The sequence below is a fragment of the Hyperolius riggenbachi genome, chromosome 6 (genome assembly GCF_040937935.1).
Source record: "Hyperolius riggenbachi isolate aHypRig1 chromosome 6, aHypRig1.pri, whole genome shotgun sequence".
Taxonomy (NCBI): Eukaryota; Metazoa; Chordata; class Amphibia; order Anura; family Hyperoliidae; genus Hyperolius; species Hyperolius riggenbachi.
The window spans coordinates 24,158,305-24,184,715 of NC_090651.1; the positions used below are offsets into that span (position 1 = coordinate 24,158,305).

The window sequence follows — 26,411 nt, forward strand, 5'->3', positions numbered from 1 at the left end:
TAATGAATGAATAAAAGCAATTATTAATAAAATGCAAAGTCAGCTCACAAAGCAAAAAACTGTACTTTTGGGAAGCTATAACTTATAAATGAATAATAATACTTATACACAAACGCAAATATGATAACCGTATGGTATATAAAAAGTAGGAAAACATGTTTTTATTGAATATTATGTCCGGGTTTTCAACCGCTTTAATTTTAAATGTAATTGATTATGTATTTATTAAAAAAAAAAAAAGTATGTAGATGTAGTTTTACTATTTGACCACAAGATGGCACCAGTCATTTTTTTTCGTCCTGTAGGCGAGTGCTCACACTTGCAAGAAGTGAAGGGAAAATGTAAAAAAAAAAATTTCTTTAGAAAACTTGTGGTCTCTCATAGAAGCCATCAGTCTTTCTAATGGGGACTTAGATCAATGAATGGGAACTGCGTTCACATTCATTGATCTCCCGACTAACGGATGGCAGCACAGGAGCAATCGGGAGCGCGCTCGATCATCTGCGGGACCGTGCAGCAGCGCGGCAGCAGCCTTTTGGACGTAGCAGCTATGTCCAAAAGGCTTAAAGTGAATGGGAACCGCATTTAAAAAAAATGAAGCAAATATTTACCTAAGGAGAGGGAAGGCTCTGGGTTGTATAGAGCCTTCCGTCTCCTCTCTCGGTGCTCTCTCTATCCTGTGCTGGCTCCCCCCCCCCCTTTCAATCCCCCACCGAAAGGGTATTTGGAAGTCTTCAGGAGCCGTGTCCTCCCGAAGACGTGCGGCTCCACACTGCAGAGGCGTGAGCGTGCAAGAGAGCATGCTTGCGCAGGCGCAGTACAGGGCCGCCCTTCTTCAGGAGCACTCGGGCTCCCTGAAGACTTCTGAAGCCTCCTTCGGCCGGGTAAAGCAGTATTTGACTAATTTAGTCAAATACTGCTATCAGGCGAGCCAGCACTGGAACGAGGGGACCAGGAGAGAAGCCGGAAGGCTCTATAGGACCCAGAGCCTTCCCTCTCCTTGGGTAAGTATCTGTCTCATTTTTTAAAATGCGGTTCCCATTCACTTTATTTGGTTAAATTATGGCTATGGTAGGAATAGATTGTAAGCTCCACTGAGGACATTCAGCAAGATGACTGTCTATACATGATGATGATGATAATAATAATGATATGGTGGGACATTAGACTATGTGAGCTCCTCTGAGGACTATCAGTAACAGGGCAACCCCACCCCACAGCATTTCTCCTGTCGGTGGCATCGCCTGGTGGTTGGCGCACGTTTCCTCATACCGGATATTATTTGTCTGTTATAGATGATCTGCTATTCTGGGAAGATGTGGTGTGTGGGGGTGACGGTTGGCGCACTGAATCGATCCATGGTCCCTGTGGATCCCCCTTTCCTAATAATGAAGTCGCAAAGTACTTTGTTTCCTCCTTTGGGTGAGTTTCTCGTCTGTGGTCCTTATTTCTCTGTAAATGTTTTAGTACAGCCTACAGTTACAACTTTTCAATTTAGAGTAAAAAAAAAAATCCTGGGTATCCCCGGAAACAGAAAGCCCCCATAGGCAGTGGTGGGCCGAAATTTCATATATTCGAAATTCGCAATTACACATCTTAATCATAATGCGAAATTTCAGAGAAAATCGTAATTCATTTTGTATGTAATAGTAGTATTTCAAAATTTCGCTTAATTTTTCACATAATTTTGTGCCGACTATAGAGGTTAATAGCAAAGCCCCATACATGCTATTGTCACCAAAATTGCTACATACGTTAAGCAGAATTGTAGGTATATGTCACAAAAAGAATTTACAAAAAGACCTTGTAGTTTTTGAGAAACTCGATTTTAAAAATGCAAAGAAAACATGGTTTTTAACCTGCCATTTTTCTACGTTTAAAAACCTTTCTCAAATTATAAGGTCTTTTTTGCAAAATTATTGTATGGGGGCGTTGCTATTCACTGCTAAAATTAGCAAGAAATTATGCAAAATTTAGCGAAATTTTATGCAAAATGACTGACTACACAAAATCAATTGAATTTGCAAATCATAATTACGTATATGCGTAATTGCGAAAATTTACGTGAAATTTAGCGACATCGTAATTTGTTGATTAGGATCATCACTAGCCATAGGTGGAATATTGATCTAATACAGATTAAAGCCGGGGGCGTGTCCCAGACTGCTCAATTCACATGTAACATGCAGTGCATCTACCTCCATCCAATGCTCAGTGTCAGGTGGTGTGTCCATGCAGTGCTCAGTGTCAGGTGGTGTGTCCATGCAGTGCTCAGTGTCAGGTGGTGTGTCCATTAGAGATGAGCGTAATGACCTAATTACGATTTCGCGAAATTTCGCGTAATTAGTGTAATTACGATTATGGCCGTAAGTACATAATCGTAATGAAGAAGGATTTCGCGAAATTTCGCGTAAGCGTAATTTTCGCGTAATTTTCGCATTACAATGGTTATTTGTTCATGCTGTAATTTCGCATTAAACGCTACCGTAATTTCGCGTTAATCCGTAACGCTCCGTATAATATAAAAAAGCCGCCGACTTTAAGGGTTAATAGCAAAGCCCCCTTAAATGCTAAGAGTCTCAAATTTGGAGAATATATTAAAATCAGGAGGAATAAGAGGAACATTTTTTTTTTCAAAAAGACCTTATAGTTTTTGAGAAAATCGATGTTAAAGTTTCAAAGTAAAAATGTATACATTTAAAAACCCGCCGACTTTAACGGTTAATAGCAAAGCTTGCTTAAGGTTTAGGAACACCAAATTCCTAGGGTATATTAAGGGGATCAGTGGGAATAAGAGGAAAATTTTTTTTTTCAAAAAGACCTTATAGTTTTTGAGAAAATCGATTTTTAAGTTTCAAGGGCAAAAATGTCTTTTAAATGCGGAAAATGTCAGTTTTTTTTGCACAGGTAACAATAGTGTATTATTTTCATAGATTCCCCCAAGTGGGAAGAGTTTTACTTACTTCGTTCTGAGTGTGGGAAATATAAAAAAAAAACGACGTGGGGTCCCCCCTCCCAGACCTCTTTAACCCCTTGTCCCCCATGCAGGCTGGGATAGCCAGAATGCGGAGCACCGGCCGCGTGGGGCTCCGCACCCTGACTATACCAGCCCGCATGGTCCATGGATTGGGGGGTCTCGGAAGGGGAGGGGCAGCCAAGCTTTCCCCTCCCCCTCCGAGCCCTTGTCCAATCCAAGGACAAGGGGCTCTTCTCCACCTCCGATGGGCGGTGGAGGTGGAGGCCGCGATTTCCTGGGTGGGGGGTTCATGGTGGAATCTGGGAGTCCCCTTTAAAAAGGGGTCCCCCAGATGCCCACCCCCCCTCCCAGGAGAAATGAGTATAGAGGTACTTGTACCCCTTACCCATTTCCTTTAAGAGTTAAAAGTAAATAAACACACAAACACATAGAAAAAGTATTTTAATTGAACAAAAAACATAACCACGAAAAAAGTCCTTTAATATTCTTAATTAACCATTAATACTTACCTGTCCCTTTAAATAAATGATCCCACGCAATATCCTCGGAAATGTTCTATCAGTTACAATGTAACAAAGTTATTACAATGTAACAACTTTGTTACATTGTAACTACGCCGCACCCGACGTCACTCGCCGCTCACCCGCCGCACGGACCCGACAGAGCTCTGAGCTATATAGCTCAGAGCTCTCTAAGCATCTTTGTATTTGGGCTCCAAGGAGCCCCATTGGTCCTTAGCAGACCAATGGGGTTCCTTCTGATTTGAAGGAACCCCATTTGTCTGCTAAGGACCAATGGGGCTCCTTGGAGCCAAAATACAAAGATGCTTCTCAGAGCTCTGAGCTATATAGCTCAGAGCTCTGTCGGGTTCGGACTCCGTGCAGGACGCTAAGTCCCCGCCGGCTCCGCTGCCCTCCCCGCCTCTCCCACATGTCACCCACATGTCACCCACATGTGGGTGACATGTGGGTGACAGATGTGGGCGGGGTGGACAGCGAGAGCCGGCGGGGACTTAGCGTCCTGCAAGGACGCGTAAGTGTATGCGGCGGCTGAGCGGCGAGTGACGTCGGGTGCGGCGTAGTTACAATGTAACAAAGTTGTTACATTGTAATAACTTTGTTACATTGTAACTGATAGAACATTTCCGAGGATATTGCGTGGGATCATTTATTTAAAGGGACAGGTAAGTATTAATGGTTAATTAAGAATATTAAAGGACTTTTTTCGTGGTTATGTTTTTTGTTCAATTAAAATACTTTTTCTATGTGTTTGTGTGTTTATTTACTTTTAACTCTTAAAGGAAATGGGTAAGGGGTACAAGTACCTCTATACTCATTTTTCCTGGGAGGGGGGGTGGGCATCTGGGGGACCCCTTTTTAAAGGGGACTCCCAGATTCCACCATGAACCCCCCACCCAGGAAATCGCGGCCTCCACCTCCACCGCCCATCGGAGGTGGAGAAGAGCCCCTTGTCCTTGGATTGGACAAGGGCTCGGAGGGGGAGGGGAAAGCTTGGCTGCCCCTCCCCTTCCGAGACCCCCCAATCCATGGACCATGCGGGCTGGTATAGTCAGGGTGCGGAGCCCCACGCGGCCGGTGCTCCGCATTCTGGCTATCCCAGCCTGCATGGGAGACAAGGGGTTAAAGAGGTCTGGGAGGGGGGACCCCACGTCGTTTTTTTTTTATATTTCCCACACTCAGAACGAAGTAAGTAAAACTCTTCCCACTTGGGGGAATCTATGAAAATAATACACTATTGTTACCTGTGCAAAAAAAACTGACATTTTCCACATTTAAAAGACATTTTTGCCCTTGAAACTTAAAAATCGATTTTCTCAAAAACTATAAGGTCTTTTTGAAAAAAATTTGTTCCTCTTATTCCCACTGATCCCCTTAATATACCCTAGGAATTTGGTGTTCCTAAACTTTAAGCAGGCTTTGCTATTAACCGTTAAAGTCGGCGGGTTTTTAAATGTATACATTTTTACTTTGAAACTTTAACATCGATTTTCTCAAAAACTATAAGGTCTTTTTGAAAAAAAAAATGTTTCCTCTTATTCCTCCTGATCTCCTTAATATATTCTCCAAATTTGAGGCTCTTAGCATTTAAGGGGGCTTTGCTATTAACCCTTAAAGTCGGCGGCTTTTTTATATTATATGGAGCGTTACGGTTTAATGCGAAATTACGGTAGCGTTTAATGCGAAATTACGGCATGAACGAAACGCGAAATTTCGCGTTGAAAATTACGCTTACGGTATTTTCAATTACGATTTTAATGGCAATTTCGCTACGCTAATTTCGCATCGTAATCGCAAATTTCGCATGCGTAATTATAGTAATGCGAAATTACGAAAATTTCGGCTCAACTCTAGTGTCCATGCAGTGCTCAGTGTGAGGCAAGTTGTCTCCATACAGTGCTCAGTGCAAGGAGGGGTGTCCATGTAGTGCTTAGTGTCACTGTGTCAGGGCCCAGGGTGTGTCAATGCAGTGCTCAGTGTGAGGCAGGTTGTCTCCATAGAGTGCTCAGTGTAAGGAGGGGTGTCCATGTAGTGCTTAGTGTCAGGGCCCAGGGTGTGTCAATGCAGTGCTCAGTGTCAGGGGCGTGTCCATCCAATGCTCAGTGCTAGGCAGGGTGTCCATGTAGTGCTCAGTGTCAGGGGCATCTCCATCCAAAGTTCATTGTCATGTGGGGTGTCCACCATACAGTGCTCAGTGTCAGAGGCATGTCCATACAGTGCTCAGTGTCATGGGTGTGTCCATACAGTTCTCAGTGTCAGGGGCGTGTCCATCCAACGGTCAATGTTAGGCGGAGTGTCCATGCAGTGCTTAGTGTCAGGGGTGTGTCAATACAGTGCTCATTGTCAGGGGCGTGTCCATCCAATGATCAGTGTTAGGCATGGTGTTGATGTAGTGCTCAGTGTCAGGGGCGTGTCCATCCAATGGTCAGTGTTAGGCGGGGTGTTCATCCAATGCTCAATATCAAGTGGTGCTAAAAAAACCACTGGTGGAGGGCGGAGGCGCCCTTGATGATAGACAACTAAAGCTACTATATGGGTGAGAAGTGTAATTTCTTACCTTCTCTAAAAGAAAAACGAATAACTAATGGAACAGGTACTTCTTCATGCACAATGCGGGTCTCGGACCACTTCTTCAGGTCAATAAAAGTGCTTATAATGAAAACATGTATCATCACAGCATAGCATTATGTTCCCTGCACTTGAACACTATCTAGAGCCACATTACAGCATAGCAGGGGCGTTGCTAGGATCTCAAGAGATCCAGGGCACTTTTGGGCACTCCAACCAGAAAATGGGTGTGGCCACACACCAGAATGTGGGTGTGGTCATAGGTGGAGCCACATTTACATGAACTTAACAGCAGTCTAAGTAGGCCTGTCCAGCAAAATGTTGGATTAAGCCCCCCTCTCCATTAATACAAAAAATGCAGCATATAACATAAGTAGGCAGTTCACTTAAACATAACTAGGCAGAGTTACCTGGCTTCTGTACTGGCTGGTCTGGCTTCCTGCTGGGCGGGCTGGCCTGCCGCAAGGTTATTTGGCAGTTTCCCCATAGCACTCCCTGACCTTCTAGTGGCATAGTTTCCCCATAGCATTCCCTCCTATGCTCCCATGGGCCTCCCATTGAGGCACCACAACTCCCAGCATGCCCCCATAGAATAACCACAGCTCCCTGCATGCCACCATAAAGGCACCACAGCACCCAGCATGAACCCATAGTAGCACCACAGCACCCAGCCAGCATACCCCGATTGAGGCACCACAGCTCCCAGTATGCCTGCCAATGAGGCACCACAGCTGACTCTGCCTGGGGGACATCCGGGGCACCTCAGAATAGATCACGTGCCACTGATCTTAGCATTACGTTCCCTGCACTTGCACACTATATAGAGCCAAATCGCAGCATAGCATTATGTTCCCTGCAGTGGTGGGCCAAAATTTCGCATATCAAAAATTTTGCATCGAAATTTGCAATTACGCATCGTAGTCATAATGCGAAATTTCAGAGAAAATTGTAAATAATTTTTGTAAGTAATACTAGTATTTCAAAATTTTGCGTAATTTTCGGGAAATTTCGCATAATTTTGTACCGACTTTAAAGGTCAATAGCAAAGCCCCCATACATGCTATTGCTACCAAAATTGCTAAATATGTTAAGCAGAATAGTGGGTATAAGTCACAAAAAGACCTTGTAGTTTTTGAGAAACTCGATTTTAAAATTGCAAAGAAAAATGTTTTTTTCTAAGTTTAAAAACCATTTTTTACTTGCATTTTTAAAATTGAGTTTCTCAAAAACTACAAGGTCTTTTTTGCTAAAAAAATTTTTGACTTGTACCGACGATTCTCCTTAACATATGTAGCAATTTTGGTGACAATAGCATGTATGGGGGCTTTGCTATTCACTGCTAAAGTTGGAAAGAAATTACGCAAGGTTTCACGAAATTTTATGCAAAATTACTAATGACTACACGAAATAAACTGAATTTGCAAATCGTAATTACGTATAAGCGTAATTGCAAAAATTTACGTGAAATTTAGCAAAATCGTAATTTGTTGATTACGATCATCATAGTTGCCTGCACTTGTGCACTATATAGAACCACCAGAGCAGGATCATCCACCAGGCAACCTACGCAGGTGCTTGGAGCCTAGTGGGTGTCAAGGATATATTGACTAAACACAGCATATAAAGTAAAGGAAAGGTGGGGGGGAAAGGCTGCGCATCCCTAAACACATGTTGCAATTGAATGGTTAATCGCACAGGCAAACACCGCCTCTGCCAGACTGAAAAATGCATGCCCTGCATCCAAGACAAGTGCTAACATTTATTAAACTAGGAAGTACTTTAGCTTCCAATATGGTTTGCATGCATGGTTTTGCATAGCTGCTCCCGAGGTTTTAAATTTAGGTTAGGTCACTTGCCCGGAGGTCTGCCTCACCGTGGCGCAAGTGTCCAGTATAATATACTTTGCATGCAAACCATATTGGAAGCTAAAGTACCTCCTAGTTTAATAAATGTTAGCACTTGTCTTGGATGCAGGGCATGCATTTTTCAGTCTGGCAGAGGCGGTGTTTGCCTGTGCGATTAACCATTCAATTGCAACATGTGTTTAGGGATGCGCAGCCTTTCCCCCCACCTTTCCTTAACTTTGTAACTATGTAACTGTCAGGTTAGCTGCTCCCAGCCCCTCCTCCTGAGTTTCCTGTTTGCATGATAAGTAGTAGCAGATTTGCATATTATTTGCATCTGAATTGAATGCGAAGTGTGCAGAAAGTCTATATAGGTGCTACACACTGAGCTGGTGGTCATTTCAGATGCAGCCTTAGTGGTATGCGCTGGCGTTCTCCTTGCAGCATATAAAGTAGCCTAGGCATTCTGTACAGAGATAAAGCTGAACCCGATCGGGACCATGCTACTGCGAATGAGCAAGCTATCTATGACTGGCCGAAGGTCTTTGGAAAGATGCAGCGGTGGACTAGCCTGGTCAAGGGACATGTCCATGGAGTGCTCTATTACAGAAAGTGTGTCCATCAGTGCTATATAGCATGGGGTGTGTCCATCCAGTGCTTTGTGTCAGGGGGTGTGTTACAGGTTACATACATCCACTGCGCTGTCAGGTACAGTGACCAGACGTCCCGCATTACCCGGGAACACATCAGAGATTTGCAGTCTCGTGTCCCGGGCAGAAGTTTGTCCAAGGCAACTCCCGCTTTGGCCAACGGACGTCCCGGGGCTCTGTGACCTGCGTGTCCCGTTTCCTCCCCACCTCCAATCAGCCTCCAGGCTCCTGTCCATGTATGTGGCTGGCCGCATACACATTGGCTCTGTCTTCAACACTGCCCCCCAGTGCACTGCTTGTTTGTGTGTGACGTCTTTGACCATGCAGACACTGCAGCAGCAGCCCAGTGAGCCAGGCCACAAGGGACTGAGAAGGTGGGGGCACCCTCCCAGTGTCACCCTCCCCACTCAGTGTCACCCTCCACCCACCCAATGTCACTTTCCTGTCACCCACCCCCCATCCAGTGTTTCTCTCCTAGCAGCACCCAGTGTCACCTTCCCAACCCACTCATCAGCAGCACCCAGTGTGGGGAGCATGTAATGCATTTAGGTAATATTTACTGTATTTCATATATGTGGCATAATGTACAGGTATGTGCATTTCACATGTTTCAGAGGTAATGCTTTGCTGCATTTCACATGTTTGCTGCATTACATGTGTGGGAGGTAACGTTTACTGCATTACATGTGTGGGAGGTAATGTTTACTGCATTTCCCATTTGCTGCATTTCATATGTTGGAAGTAACGTTTGCCACAATGCTTGTGTTGGGGTAATAGTTTGCTGCATGTAATTTGTCAGAGGTAACGTTTGCTTTATTGCATGTGTGAAAGATAAAGTTTGCTGCATTTTGTATGTCGGCAGTAACGGTTGTTGCATTTCATGTGTCAAAGTTAACTACATTTGCAACTTTGGGGTTATTGCTGCAGCATTTGGCATTTTGGAGGCTCATGATTACTAAATGGTGTGCTAATAAATAGCATCACACAGTTTCTGCAGATTTATCTTCAGCATCCCCCCCCCCCCCCCATGATGCTTCACCACATCATGGGGGGAACGCTGCTTTCTTATGTGTATTGGGGAACGTTGTCTAATTACCTTTAGGGTCATTTTGCCTAACTGTGTTTTGGGAGGAAACTCTGGCTTTGTGAAACATCCAGTGCTCTATGTGTCAGGGGGTGTGTCCATCCAGTGCTCTGTGTCAAGGGGTGTGTCCATCCAGTGCTCTGTCTCAGTGGGTGTGTCCATCCAGTGCTCTGTATTGGGAAGTGTGCATTCAGTGCTCTATAACTGAACAAGATGGCCGGTCACTGGTCAGGCTTTTCTCTGTCCGTGGTGCTTGACGGTCGGGCTTTTCTCCATCCAAGATGCTTTGGGCTGTCCTATAATATTGATGGAATGGTTAATGTTGTGGCTTTCCTGCTCTCTCCTACTAGTGACTCACTGCAGAAGACAATCAACTATTTTCAGATGTGGAGATCTGATGTCTGTTTTGCACCAGATCCCCATCTTATAGAGAAGCTGAGGACTGTATGAGAACTGTATGTGGAGAGGAGTCGTGTTAGTACTGCCAGACACCTAAATATACTGTATGTGTGACTCACTGATGAGCGACACTCTATCTACCCAGTCCAGGAAATCGCAGAGCACATCCAGGATCAATGGTGGGCCGAAATTTTGCATCAAAATTCGCAACTATGCATCGTAATCATAATGCCAAATTTTGGAGAAAATTTTAATTAATTTCTCCAGTAATTTTGTGTAATTTTTCATGAAATGTTGCATAATTTTGTGCCAACTTTAGTGGTTATTGGTTAATAGCAAATCCCCCATACATGCTATTGCTACCAAAATTGCTACATATGTTAAAGATGAACTCCAGCCTAAACAAACATACTGTCATTAAGTTATATTAGTTATGTTAATTGAAATTGATAGGTAATATAATCTCTTACTCACACTGTTTTAAAAGAACAGACAAATGTTTGATTTCATGATGGCAGCCATATTTTTGGTTAAAAGGAGGTGACAGGGAGCATGAGACATTGTTCCAACTGTCCTGTGTCCTGAGCACCTCTCCCAGTTGCTAGGCAACGTGAATAACAACATAGGAAATCCCATCATGCTCTGCACAGCATCAGGGAAAAAAAAGCCTGGGCTTTTTTTCTTTGATGGGTGGAGCTTAGCTAAAAATGCAGCTAAAAATGATGCTTTGGTAAGAAAAACAAAGTTCTGATGCTGTGAAACTGTTAAAGAAACACCAAGCCTTTTCAATGCTGCTGAGTAGATTTTTAGTCCGGAGGTTCACTTTAAGAAGAATAAGACTGAAGTTTTAGAGAAAATCGATTTTGAAACTGCAAAGAAAAATGGTTTTTAAACTGTGATTTTTCTGAATTTAAAAAAAACTTTATTTGCATTTTTAAAATCTATTTTCTCAAACGACAAGGTCTTTTTGGAAAATTCTTTTTTTTTTTTTACGTGTACCCATTCTTCTCTGTAACATATGTAGCAATTTTGTTGTCAATAGCATGTATGGGGGCTTTGCTATTCACTGCTAAAGTCAGCATGAAATTACGCAAAATTTTATGCGAAATTACGAATGACTATGTGAAATTAATTTAATTCACAAATCGTCATTACGTATAGGCGTAAATGCGAAAATGTACGCAAAATTTGCGTAATCGTAATTCGCTAATTACGATCATCACTATCCAGGATTACACCCTCCTGTTTCTAGGCTCTGCAGAACTCCTCTTCCAGCCTACGGATTGGAGGATGTTTGGGGAGGAGGGGCTCCATATCATTATCCCATGGAATGACAGAAGGTAGGGGGAATCTTGGAATGGATGTGAGTATTGGATTGTCCTCAGTAAATTGTGGATATTCATCTCTGATTTCAGGCACTGCTCAAAGTCGCAGACCATAAATCTGAACAGGGAGGGATACTGGGCAGACATTCTGGACAAACAGCCGGACATTGTGGTCAGCGACTGGTAAGACTATGGCGTTCTTATAAGAATACTGATATGTTTGCATTTGTTTACCACCTTTGCCTTTTTGTTTAAATCAGCATTTTTTTTGTGCTTTTTGATGTTTGGATTCCATCTGAGAGTTTTCTGATTACCTACTAATGATAAGCACAGATTTCACATAACCGCAATTTTGCATTGTAATTACTATGCAAAATCTTATTTAATTTCATTTATCATAATCAGGAACCATAATTTTGCGTAATTACGCATAATTTTGTGGCGACTCGTGGAGGTTAATAGCAAAGCACCCATACATGTTATTGTCACCAAAATTGCTATTGTATGTCAAAGGGAAGGGAACCTAAACAGAGGGATATGGATGTTTCCTTTTAAACAAGACCAGTTGCCTGGCAGTCCTGCTGAACTCTTTGGCTGCAATAGTGGATGAATCACACACCGACTATTGGCTTAGACCCCTCGTGGTGTCATAATACCCACCTACTCGATTAATATTTAATGATGCCTTTTGCTTACATACAGGAATGTGGTATTTTGTAAATATGGCCTATGTTGATTGTTCTCGTCGTCCATATGTCTGGGGCAGTGTAGGCCTGTGGCCTTCCTTCAGGAACATGTTCTCAGTATCTGCTTGTATCATCTGCTTCAAGCAGACACTGAGATGCTTCTGCCCGAATCACAAGAAACTCTATTTTAAAGGTATACTCTGCGAACAAGCCTTTTACCTAAAACTCAGTCCAAATAATTGACGACTACTTAAATTATAACAACAGGCATGCAGCTAATCCAGTCTGACTTCAGTCAGAGCACCTGATCTGCATGCTTGTTGAGGGGCTGTGGCTGAAACTATTAGACACAGGATCAGCATGAGAGTCGGGCAACTGGTATTATTTTAAAAGGAAAAATCCATGTCCTTCTCAGTTTAGGTTCATTTTAAGGAGAATAGTGGGAACAAGTCAAAGAAAAGGAATTTCAAAAAGAACTGTTGAAAATTGATTTTAAAATTCAAATGAATAATCGTTGTTTTTTTTTTAAATAAATGTCAAAAGAAATAGTCGGCAAAATGTTATTTTACTGAGTTGGAATTTTAAAATCTATTTCCTCAAACTACAAGTTTTTTTTTTTTTTTATGTACACGGAATTACAAATTTATGGTTCCTGATTACAATTACAAACAAAAGTAAACAATTGTTTTGCATTACGATTTTGCATTCTAATTACACAAACTTAGGAATGAGTTACGCAAAATCAGTTACATTTCCAAATCGTAATTACTTGTGGCCGTGATTGTGAAATTTTCCAAGAGATTTCATGTAATCGTAATTAGTAGATTATGATTATCACTAGTATCTACACAGCAACATACTGTACCTAGACTTGGACTGGCTTTAGTAGACAGAAGCTTCACAGTTTTAAATAACCTTATTGAAGAATCTGTTAGAGACTGGCACTCTTTATATGGCTGTGCTTAAAATGTTCCAGACATCTCTGAGGTGTCAGAGACAATATAGCTGCAATCGAAAGTATGTGAACCCTTTGGAATTATATGGATTTTTGCACAAATTGGTCATAAAATGTGATCTGCTGATCACAGTCTACTTAAACTAATACCACACAAATAATTAAAATGTTCCATGTTTTTTTATTGAACACATCATGTAAACATTCACAGTGCAGGTGGAAAAAGTATGTGAACCCTTGGATTTAATAACTGGTTGAACCTCCTTAGGCAGCAATAACTTCAACCAAATGTTTCCTGTAGTTGCAGATCAGACGTGCACAACGGTCAGGAGTAATTATTGACCATTGCTCTTTACAGAACTGTTTTAGTTCAGCAATATTCTTGAAATGTCTGGTGTAAATTGCTTTCTCCAGGTCATGCCACCGCATCTCAATACGGTTGAGGTCAGGACTTCAACAGGGCCACTCCAGAAGGCGTATTTTCTTCTGTTTAAGCCAGGGGTCTCAAACTCGCGGCCCGCGGGCAATTTGCGGCCCTCGATACAATATTTTGTGGCCCCAGGGCCCCAGAGCTTGTAGGGGCCACCAGTGGCTACAAGAGGAAAAAAAATTTTTCAAATCGGCCTTATAGTTTTTGAGAAAATCGATTTTAAAGTTGCAAAGGAAAAAAATACACATTTAAAAACCCGCCAACTTTAATGGTTAATAGCAAATCCACCTTAAATGCTAGAAACCCTAAATTTGCAGGATATGTTAAGGAGATCATTAGGAATAGGAGGAAAAAACAATTTTTCAAAAAGACCTTATAGTTTTTGAGAAAATCGATTTTAAAGTTTCGAAGGAAAATAGTATACTTTTAAATGCGGTAAATGTCACTTTTAGTAGCAAGCCTAACGGTAGTGTAATTTTACATGTATCAAAAGAAAGAGCAATACATTTCCTGACAGGGTTTCCAGGGGGTCCATACGCAGCCGCAGCGCTTTGGCCAGGGATCGCTATACAGCCGCAATATGGCTGTATGAAGATTCCTGGCATTTTTTCCTATTTTCCAATCCACCGCGATTGACGTCAGGAGGGGCAGAGCTGAAGCTGAAAGCTCTGCCCCTTCCAGGAAATGCCGGCGGATTGCCCCTCGGGGCGATTTGGGGGCTCTGCAGCCCTCATTTTGCGGCGGGGACACGTGACTCCCTTATGCGGCCCAGCCTCATCCTGACTTTGCCTCCTGCGGCCCCCGGGTAAATTGAGTTTGAGACCCCTGGTTTAAGCCATTCTGTTGTTAATTTTCTTGTATGCCTTGGGTCGTTGCCCTGTTGCAACGCCCAACTTCTGCTGAATTTCAGCTGGTAGACAGATGGAAGTTCTCCTGCAAAAGTCTTGACAAACTTGGGAATTCACTTTTCCTTCAATTATACCAATCCGTCCAGGCCCTGACACAGCAAAGCAGCCCCAAACCATGATGCCCCCACCACCATACTTCACAATTGGGATGAGGTTTTGATGTTGGTATGCTGTGCCTCTTTTTCTCCACACATAGTGTTGTGTGTTTCTTCCAAACAACTCAACTTTGGTTTCATCTGTCCACAGAATATTTTGCCAGTACTGCTGTGGAACATCCAGTATTGTTGTGACTTAGGTGAAGATCAGATCATTTTTTATGTCGAATTTGTTCAGAATGCCATATAATTCCAAAAGGTTCACATACGTTTGATGTCAGACCCTATCTGCGGCCTTACAGATGTCATATCATGCAGTGTAGCTAACTGGGATGTGTATATATGCCACCTACAGTCATAGGACAACTGGCCTCCTGATATGTTTTGTGAAAGTGACCGATCCATCTGATTTCTGCAGGTATGGGGGTCGTACTGATGCTGACTCTACCTATGAGCTCTGCGTGCAACTTCTCTCTGCAGATGGAGCGGTGAAAACTGAGTACAACAGTGGCAAAATTACAATTTCGAAATGCAACAGTGGCTGGAAACAGGTGAGCTTTACCCTCAGGACAAGCAACCAAACCTAGCAGGGCTTAGGTGGGTCATGTCCTCAGCATAGCCAACATAACATGTACATGAACTCTAAGAGCTCTGCCCACAGCACAACCTACCAGTCCTAGCAGAGCTTAGGTGGGTCATGTCCTCAGCATGGCCAAGACTTAATTCAACCAATCATCTATCCTCAATTATAAGTAACCTGCATGCACACATGAAGACTGTCTCCTGAGGGATCGATCACATGCTATATGTCCAGCAGTGCTGCTCGGATACCCCTTTTCAGATATCCGAGTTTGAACTTTTGTAATCCGAATCGGATATCCGGACCCAGTATCTGGGATATCTGGGTGGATTCGGATATCGGGATAGAAAAAACGGAAGAGGGACGTTTTTTTTTTAGAGTAAATGAGGCATGTAGCATCATGTTTTTTTTAAAGGGAAACACTAATTGATGATGTGGGGACTTAAAATCCCCCCCCCCCCCCAAAATGGCTTTCAATTAACATCAGGGCTAGGTTCCAGACAGTGGTCGTGCAGCCCACATTGTGTCCACAGTCCAACCGCACATCTGGGACATGACAGTTTTCAGCCCAGACACATCCAAAAATTTTGGGTTAAATATAGGTGGTATCAGCACAGCAGCAGTGGCCTGTGGCACCCTGGCGGTGGAGCAGCAAAGGCAGCAGGAGCAGGGCAATGCAGCAGCAGGTGTAACGTCTGCCAGGAGCATGCCGGATCTGCCACATGCCAAGTGCCCAGTGACAGTAAGACAGCAGAGGAGAAGACACACTAACTGTCACACTGGCACTGCTCAGCAGCACAGTAGTTCTGTAGTAAGCTTACACAGTAGTACTACTACTCTAACAACTAACTAGCACTGACTGCAGTACTACAGTACTAACTACAAAATAACAAAGTAATCCTATTCCCTAACCCCACCTATACTGTAGCTAAGGCTAATAGCAGGCCAGCAGCTGGCCTGGTCTGTGCACAGCACACACACAGACACATAGCAGCTGCTACAGGCCTTCAGCACACACTCTGACTGTCACTAAATGAAATCAAGCTAGCTACCTAATAACAATAGAACAATAGTGTAGTTATAGTGAAGATGTTAATCACTGAACAGCTATAGGTTTATCACTGCATACAGCACTTGCTAGGCCAGCAGCACTGGAGCATGTCTCTCAGTGAGCAGTGACAAGTAAGGACAATATTTCTCATCATGGCACCCCTCTTTATTATACAGGGGGGTCTGACCAGGGTTCCTTTCTGTGATTGGGTGCTAGGGCTTAGGCTGGGAGCCCTCTGATTGGCTCAATGAGGTCAGGAGAGGCTGGCCAGGGTTCCCCTCTGTGATTGGTTGCTAGGGCTTATGCTGGGAGCCCTCTGATTGGCTCAATGACATCATGGATGTCATCTTCTTAGTTACAGTATCTCAGGATTCGGATATCCACGGATATCCGGATTGCCTGACAACTATCTGCGGATTGCTATCCGGTTTTAAGCCCAGGTATCTGGAATCTGAATCCGGTCGGATAGCTGTAAAACTTTGGATTATCTGGGTAACTCGGAAATCCGAAATCTTGCTGAGCACCACTGAAGTCCAGGTTCCTCCTGGTGTCAGGAAAAGCCATGCATGGTGGATATATGCCTCCCGTCACAGCCATGTACACAGCGCATATGTCACCACTTGTCTGTATGGATCCTGTACTTATAACATAGGATCCACCAACATGTCAGCTGATCCATTGTGCTCCACTCCAGAAAACTGTGTGTTTCCCAGTGTTGTGTGAACCCAGCCTAAAGGTTTAATGTTTAACCTCCCTGCCGTTCTAAATATTTGCTGCGCACGGCAGGGAGGGTGTTTTTTTGCATTTTTTTTTTTAGCATGTAGCTAGCCTAGTCTCGGGGGGGGGGGGGGGGGCACCCTCTGATGCGACGGGTAGCAGCGAGTCGGCGTGGAGCGGCGGTGATCGTAAGTGACACGCAGCTAGCAAAGTGCTAGCTGCGTGTATAAAATCATTTTTTTGCAAATCAGCCCAGCAGGGCCTGAGCAATCCTCCGCGGCAGGTTACCCCGAGCTGAGCTCGGGATAACCGGCAAGGAGGTTAATGTTGTTCATTTAATTTTGCCTCTTCATCAGACAGAATGTCTAATTGATCATAAATTGAAGTGAATTTAAACATTTGCAATTACAAGTAATCATGTTTTACAATCGATATAAAGGGCTAAAATTGGTCCAAAGTTTGATCCGCAATGTTGGTCTATAGTTGGTTGTAAATATTAATCATTATATAGATCGAAATTATGATACAAAAAAAATAAAGTAATAATTGAAGCATATGGCCAGCCGAGGCCTCTTTCATACAAGAGGCTGAACTGTGCACTTGTCAGTCATTTCAGCTGGGGTCTGAGCATACACCGGAATGGCAAAGGTTACAACCTCACATATCAGCTCTTGGCATGCGGTGTGCTTTGCCAGCAAATCACTGCACCATATTGCGTCTTAGTGCAGCAGCGCTCAGAAGACTTAATGCTATGGTGACCTTCTTGTGAACTGGTTGCCTTAAGAATTACAAAATGAGATACACAGCAAATAACAGTTTGGAATCTCTGATAATATATTTCAGTAACAGTTGGGGATCTCGGATAATATATTTCGGTAACAGTTGGGAATCTCTGATAATAAATTTTAGTAACCGATTGGAATCTCACAGAATGTTTTTCAGGGAAGCAGAAAAATTGGGCACATATGACCAGTGGACAAATTGGGAGCCGCCATTGACTCCAATGTTAAATATTGGCTATTGGGCGCAAAACTGGACAAATCGGGTGCCTGTTAAACTGTTTTTGCGCCTATTGTTGTTTATCGTTTTACAATGCTTAACCACTTGCCGACCGCACACTCATACCGTGCGGCGGCAAAGTGGTAGCTGGAGGACCAGCGACGCACATCTGCGTCCCCAGGTGCCTCCCTAATTAATCAGGAAAGGCCGCTCGCGCGAGCAGCCGTTTCCTGTTAGATCACGGAGCGGGTCTCCGTGAATAGCCTGATCGCGGCTCGCAGACTAAATGTAAACGCAGGAGACGTTTGTCTCCTTTGTTTACATTGAACAGCGCTGCTGCTACAGCAGCGCCGTAAGGCAGATCGGCGATCCCCGGCCAATCAGCGGCCGGGGATCGCCGCCATGTGACAGAGGACAGCCTGTCACTGGCTGCACAGGACGGATAGCGTCCTGTGCAGCCCAGATCACCAGGGGGGACAGGGAGGAGAGGGAGGGGGGAATTTCGCCGTGGAGCGGGGCTTTGAGGTGCCCTCCCCCCGCAACACCCAGGCAGGCAGGAGAGATCAGACCCCCCCTGCACATCATCCCCATAGGGGGGAAAGAAGGGGGGTGATCTGATCACTCTGCCTGCAACCTGATCTGTGCTGGGGGCTGCAGAGCCACCCAGCACAGATCATAAAAAACAGCGCTGGTCCTTTAAAAGCTGGGTCCTCAAGTGGTTAAACGGAAAATATCGTTATAAAATTTGTTTTTACAGTTATCATTTTTTTTTAAATTAGTTTGCGCCCATTGTTGTTTAACGTTTTAGAATGCTAACACAGAAAATATCGCTATAAAGTTTGTTTTTACAATGATCTTTTTTTTTTAAATTATTGTTTTAACTTTTCAATATTTTGATATTGTACTTTTTAAATCAAATTTACTTTCGTTCTTACAATCATAATTACGTTATCATTTTGACATGTAATTTTACTTTTGTATATCCTTTTTACATTCTTTTTGACATTTTTTATTTCAGGGGTCATATTTAGAACTATAATTAGGTTAATTATCGTTTTTACATGTCATTTAACGTTTTAATAATGTTTACAATTTTTGACATTTTTAATCTTGAGGTCTTAGGGTTAGGCGCCACCAGGGGGGTCTTAGGGTTAGGCACCACCAAGGGGGGGGGGGTCTTAGAGTTAGGCACCAACATAGGGGTAGTTAGGCTTAGGCACCACCAGGGGGGTGGTTAGGGTTAGGCACCACCAGGGGAGTAGTTAGGGCTAGGCACCAACAGGGGATGGTTAGGGTTAGGCACCACGAGGGGAGTCTAGGGTTTAGGCACCACCGGGGGGGGGGGGGGGGGGGGGTGTCTACGGTGTGCATGAAAAAAGGGCACAGTGAAAAAAGGGCCTTACTTGATAACAAAATGGTGCCGGTGATTAACAAAATCTTATAACATTAAACATCCTTGTCAAACTTGGTTAACGATAAATACTGTTGTAAAAACAGACGGGAGATAGTAATGAAAAGATATTAACATTAAAAATTGTTATGTAAAACAATACAGCTTAACCCAACCCTACACTTACACAGAACCCTCCCCTGGTGGTGCCTAAAACTAACCACTCCTTTGGTGGTGCCTTTACCGTTACTTTTATACTGCTAAAATTTCTTAGAAACAAAAATATATGATTAAGATTACAACTAATGTATTTTACCGTTAAATTTATACTGTATATGTATTTTTCTGGTAACATGTTTCTGCTAAATGTCACACGGAAGCACAGTTAAACATAAACTATGCGTCTCTGGAATAATAACAATCATTAAAATGAAATTTACACATAGTGATAATTTAAATGAAATGTATTTTTAAACCAATATTTTTGTACTTATTATTGTAAAATAAGAAATTTGTCTATATCCTGCGCCCTTTTTTCATAGTGCCTCTATTTCATGCACCCGTATTTCAGTAACAGTTGGGGATCTTGTATAATATATTTCGGTAACAGTTGGGAAGTTCAGATAATATATTTCGGTAACAGTTGAGACTCTCAGAGAATGTATTTGTGTAACAGTAGGTTCTTGGATTATATATTTCGGTAACAGTTAGGAATCTTGGATAATATATTTTGGTAACAGTTGGGGATCTTCTCGGTTAATATAACAGTTGGAAATCTCTGATAACAGGAATCTCTGATAATAACATTTGGTAACAGTTGGGAATCTTAGAGAATATATTTATGGAACAGTTGTGGATCTCGCACAATAGATTTTGGTAACAGTTTGGGATCTCGGATAATATAACATTTGGGAATCTCTGATAAAATAACAGTTGGGAATCTCTGATAATACATTTCAGGAACAGTTGGGAATCTTGGATAATATATTTGGGTAACAGTCGGGGATCTCGGATAATACATTTCGGTAACAGTTGGAAATCGCAGAGAATATATTTGGGTAACAGTTGGGAATCTCGGATAATATATTTCGGCAACAGTTGGGGATCTCTGATACTACATTTCGGTAACAGTTGGAAATCGCAGAGTATATTTGGGTAACAGTTGGGGATCTCGGATAATATATTTCAATAACATCCGCCACTTGCCAACCTTTGTTACCTTTAAACGCTCTCTAAAAACACACTTGTTCCGACAAGCATATGCGCTACCTTAGGCCACTTCCCTTTGTCCTAAGACCAAATTGCACTCCTACTAAAGGTATTGTAAAACACACAGCATCTACAGTGGGTTGCAAAAGTGTTCGGCCCCCTTGAAGTTTTCCACATTTTGTCATATTACTGCCACAAACATGAATCAGTTTTATTGGAATTCCACATGAAAGACCAACACAAAGTGGTGTACACATGGGAGGTGGAACGAACATCATACATGATTCCAAACATTTTTTACAAATAAATAACTGCAAAGTGGTGTGTGCATAATTATTCGGCCCCCTTTGATCTGAGTGCAGTCAGTTGCCTATAGACATTGCCTGATGAGTGCTAATGACTAAATAGAGTGCACCTGTGTGTAATCTAATGTCAGTACAAATACAGCTGCTCTGTGAGGGCCTCAGATGTTGTCTAAGAGAATATTGGGAGCAACAAATCCGTGAAGTCCAAAGAACACACAAGACAGGTCCAAGACAGGTCAGGGATCAAGTTATTGAGAAATTTTAAGCAGGCTTAGGCTACAAAAAGATTTTTAAAGCCTTGAACATCCCAAGGAGCACTGTTCAAGCGATCATTCAGAAATGGAAAGAGTATGGCACAACTGTAAACCTACCAAGACAGGGTCATCCACCTAAACTCACAGGCCGAACAAGGAGAGCGCTGATCAGAAATGCGGTCAAGAGGCCCATGGTGACTCTGGATGAGCTGCAGAGATCTACAGTTCAGGTCAGAGACTCTGTCCATAGGACAACTATTAGTCATGCACTGTACAAAGTTGGCCTTTATGGAAGAGTGGCAAGAAGAAAGGCATTGTTAACAGAAAGCATAAGAAGTCCCGTTTGCAGTTTGCCACAAGCCATGTGGGGGACACAGCAACCATGTGGAAGAAGGTGCTCTGGTCAGATGAGACCAAAATGGAACTTTTTGGCCAAAATGCAAAACACTATGTGTGGCGGAAAACTAACACTGCACATCACTCTGAACACACCATCCCCACTGTCAATTATGGTGGTGGCAGCATCATGCTCGGGGGGTGCATCTCTTCAGCAGGGACAGGGAAGCTGGTCAGAATTGATGGGAAGATGGATGGAGCCAAATACAGGGCAAACTTGGAAGAAAACCTCTTGGAGACTGCAAAAGACTTGAGACTGGGGCGTAGGTTCGCCTTCCAGCAGTACAATGACCCTAAACATAAAGCCAGGGCAACAATGGAATGGTTTAAAACAAAACATATCTATGTGTTAGAATGGCCCAGTCTAAGTCCAGATCTAAATCCAATCGAGAATCTGTGGCAAGATCTGAAAACTGCTGTTCACAAACGCTGTCCATCTAATCTGACTGAGCTGGAGCTGTTTTGCAAGGAAGAATGGGCAAGGATTTCAGTCTCTAGATGTGCAAAGCTGGTAGAGACATACCCTAAAAGACTGGCAGCTGTCATTGCAGCAAAAGGTCGTTCTACAAAGTATTGACTCAGGGGGCTGAATAATTACGCACACCCCACTTTGCAGTTATTTATTTGTAAAAAATGTTTGGAATGATGTATGATTTTCTATCCACTTCTCACATGTACACCACTTTGTATTGGTCTTTCATGTGGAATTCCAATAAAATTGAAGCATGTTTGTGGCAGTAATGTGACAAAATGTGGAAAACTTCAAGGGGGCCGAATACTTTTGCAACCCACTGTATATATTTGCTGCATACTACCCATCCTCCTGTCCCCCCCCCCCCCCATTCCCTTTAGATTGTAAGCTCGCAAGGGCAGGGCTCTCTCCCCCTTTTGTGTCTTGGTAACCATTATACATTTTATTCATCATGTTAATTTTATCACTGTTATTACCAATTCTATAATTTGTATTTTGTATCATTCTTTGTATTTTGTCACTAATTATGTATCTTGTATTTTGGTGTACACCATTGTCTGTATTATTATGTACCCCATGTTTGTTTCTTACTTTGTACAGCGCCACGGAATATGTTGGCACTTATAAATCAACAATAATAATAATCTTGGATAACTCGTATTTCGGTAACAGTTGGTGATCTCGGATGATATATTTCAGTAACAGCTGGATTAAGCTTATATTTGGGAACAGGTCATGAATTTCTCTCAGTAATACTTTTGTTATGTGTCTCTCTCTTTAGATCACGCACACCTTCAGTTGTTACGGCCCGGGAGTTCGCTTTGTGCGCTTTAAACATAGCGGCCAGGATTCGGTCGGCTGGAAGGGCTGGTATGGAGCTCGTGTTACCAACAGCAGTGTCAGAATAAAAGCTTAAAATGTTTCTGTGGCCTCACCTAGAAGTGTCTGCATTGCCACACAGCCACCAATCCCCCTGCAGCTGAGGTGTGACAAGGACAGGTGGGCAGTGAAAGGATAGATTGGTGGTTGTCTGGCAACACGGACCGGCAAAAGGCTGAAATGTGACTGCTGACAATAAGGGAGGCCTTCAACTTGCTTCCTCATCACTTAAAACCAATAAAAGCTTTTTTTAACATTACTGGAATCCTTTTGTGAAATCTTTATCTCATTTTTTTTTAATTTCTTGAGGGAAGAAAATAAACACATGGACAGAGATATTGGGGGATAACAAATATGGATCCCTGTTTGATTAAAACTTCCATCTCAACTAAACAGAACTTTTATTAGATCTTTAATGGAAACCTGAAGTAAAAGAGCTTAGAAGGCTAACATATTTTAATTTAAACAATACCAGTTTCCTGGCGTTCTGCTAATAGGCTGCCTCTAGTACGTTTAGCCAGTGGTGGTGCTCATCCGGATTCCGGATATCCGAACTACCCAAATAATCCGATCTATCCGACCTCAGATCCAGATTCCGGATTTCTGTGCAAATCTGAATAGCACTACGCGGATATTTATCCGCAATCCAGATATCCGGTCGGATATCTCGGATATCCGAATCCGGATACTGTAACTAAGGAGATGACATCCATGACGTCATTGAGCCAATCAGAGGGCTCCCAGCCTAAGCCCTAGCACCCAATCACAGAAGAGGACCCTGGCCAGTCCCCCCCCCCCCCCCCCCCTGTATATTAACTACCGCGGCGGCAGCCCCAGGACCGCCTAACTCCAATTGGCATCAGGTCCTGGAGCCGGCTACTGAAGGAGATTGCGCGCAGGGTCCTTCTCGGGGGGTGGAGCTCCGCCCCCTCTTCAGTCTCCGAGCGGCTATTGCCGCTCGGGAGACTGTTAGATGGCGTGATCACTTTCTATTTACACGGTGCAGCGCTGCGATCAGCGGATGGGGACATCCGTGCGACACAGCTGTCCCCCTGGGGGACAAGAGAGCGATCGGCTCTCATAGGCAGAAGCCTATGACAGCCGATCGCCAGGATTTGCCGGCTGGGGGGAGGGAGGGGTTTACAAAAAAGAAAAAAAGGAAAACATCAAAAATGAACACAAAAGCACACATATAAATATTTATTGAATAAAAAATAAACAAATGGGGGGCGATCAGACCCCACCAACAGAGAGCTCTGTTGGTGGGGGAAAAAGGGGGGCGGGATCACTCCTATGCTGTGTTGTACGGCCCTGCAGCTTGGCCTTAAAGCTGCAGTAGCCATTTGTAACGATTTGTGTCAGCAAGGAGCAGAATTCTGATTATTAAGTGATTAATAATTAATGCATGCTGGAGATAACTTCATGCATGCATAGTATATCAAGATTTTTATCTATAATACTTTCAAGTGGACATTTAATGTATTGTACTGGATATCAGTGGACTTTTTGATCTTTTTCCGGGATCCTTTTTTAAATGTTTTTTACGGACAACCTCACTGCAGTGAGTCTGAGTGAGTGGTGTGCCTGCGAATGTATGTGATTTAAAGGGACAGACCTCACAGAGCGTCTACCACGAGCTTGCTGTTGATAACGAATACGGCGATCTATTCTTACTGCTAGTGAGATCGCATCATCAACAGTCTTGGGTTCTGGATGACTTAGCATTACATCCACAACGGGGTCGGATAACCCTGATAAGAAACAGTCTAATAAGGCAAACTGTCTCCATCTAGCCGATACTGCCCACCGTCTAAACTCTGCAGCATAGGTCTCAGCGGTGTTATGTCCCTGCTTGAGACTTTTAAGCTTCCTCTCAGCAGTGATTGCGATATCTGGATCATCATATATGATAGCCATTGATTTGAAAAAATTCTGAACTGAAGTCAATGCCTCATGACCACTAGGAAGACTGTAAGCCCATGTCTGTGAATCCCCTTATAAAAGTGTTTTAATGAAGGTTACCATCTGACTCTCAGTCCCTGATGAAACAGGTCTCATCTCAAAGTAAGAAAGGCAGCAGTTTCTGAAATTCAGAAAATCAGATGTGTGCCCTGAAAACTTTCCCGGCATAGGCATTCTAGGCTCTATAACTGGAGGGGACTGCACTGGTACAGTTGCAGTCTGGAGGGTACGGACCACCCCAGACAGCTGGGTGATTTGAGTCTGTTGGGTATTGACCAATATGGTTAAATTGTTCACCGCTGTGGTCAAGGGCTCAACCTGGTTACACAGTGCGTCCATAGACATTTTGGTCTGCTGTTCTGTAACGATTTGTGTCAGCAAGGAGCAGAATTCTGATTATTAGGTGATCTGCAGTACCTATAATGCAGATATATACCTGATTATATGGTGATCTGCAGAATCACCTATAATACAGGTATATCAGGAATCTGATGTTACAGCAAATAGCAATATAGTGATTGGTGCAACAGTAGTACTGATAGGTTTAGCTATACCTCACCAGAGGAGCTGGTGGGTAGTAACAGTACAGTGCCCCTCACCAGAGTCAAGGGCCCTCTGGTGAGAGTAGAGTGGTCAGACTAATCGGGCTGGCAACAGACAGACAGATGCAGTACAAAATCGGAAGGCAGAGACAGGAAGGTATAAACAGGCAGAGTCGGCAGCAAGATCAGATGGGCAGAGGTACAGAGTCACTGAGCAGAAGAGTAGTCAGAACGAGCCAGAGTCATGCACAGATAATAACACAGTAATGAATAATCTTTAAGGCTATCAAACAATTCCTATCTTGTGTGAAATCCCCGGTTTCCTCCCGGATCAAAGCACACCGGAACTATCTAAGATCTGAGTGCTAACACCAAGTATTCACAACAGCAGACGAGTTGCGAGTGATTCAGCTAGGCTTATGAATCAGAGGAGACCCCTCCGGCACGCCCCCTCCTATCAGCCAATGAGGAGCGGCGAGCGACTCCTCTGACGTCAGCCGACCGGCCGGTCAGCTGACGCGCCTCCTCCACGCATAAAGGTCCTGTCTGTGCGCGCGCGCACTCGACAATGCAACCCTATGTGCGGCTGACAGACCCGTCCTCGGCGTGTGAGACGCCTGAGGCACGGATAGATTGCTAGGCAGGGAGTTGGAGGCAGCTGCGGTGGTAGCACTGTTCACCGCAGCTACCTCTCCAACGTTTGTTACAGTACCCCCCCTTTAGGAGTGGACTCTGGACACGTCCGGCATGGCTTCTCAGGATGCAACTCATAAAACTTTTTCCTAAGTTCCTCAGCATGCATGCGATGACCCGGCACCCAAGATCTCTCCTCAGGCCCATACCCCTTCCAATGAACAAGGTACTGTACCGAGTTATGCACCCGCCGAGAATCCAAAATCCGCTCAATCTCATACTCAGGCTCCCCATCAATCATCTCGGGAAGGGAGGGGGGGAGAGGAATCCACATGCACAGCCGGCTTCAACAGAGACACATGGAATGACTTAACACCTCTCATTCTGGGTGGTAGTGAAATGACGTAAGCGACATTAATCTTTTTGGAAACAGGGTATGGGCCTATAAATCTGGGGCCCAATTTTGCTGATGGCTGTTTCAGCGCCAGATGTCGGGTAGAAACCCACACCATGTCTCCGGGTACAAAGTCCCACTCTACTGATCACTTTCTATCAGCCTGTTTCTTCTGGGTCTGAAAGGCCT

General features: G+C 43.6%; 1 protein-coding gene across 2 annotated transcripts in view; it reads left to right on the forward strand.

Annotated features, from left to right (window-relative positions):
- LOC137520730 (F-box only protein 2-like) overlaps positions 1–22,950 on the forward strand; it is a 142,736-nt gene extending 119,786 nt beyond the window's left edge. For both annotated transcript variants that reach the window (XM_068239030.1, XM_068239029.1), the window contains exons 3-6: positions 1,296–1,422; positions 11,456–11,548; positions 14,858–14,990; positions 22,594–22,950. In XM_068239030.1, coding sequence (XP_068095131.1) covers positions 1,296–1,422; positions 11,456–11,548; positions 14,858–14,990; positions 22,594–22,728 — 488 coding nt within the window. In that variant the 3' untranslated portion in view covers positions 22,729–22,950. The remainder of the gene's footprint in view (positions 1–1,295; positions 1,423–11,455; positions 11,549–14,857; positions 14,991–22,593) is intronic.
- Positions 22,951–26,411: the final 3,461 nt, after the last annotated feature.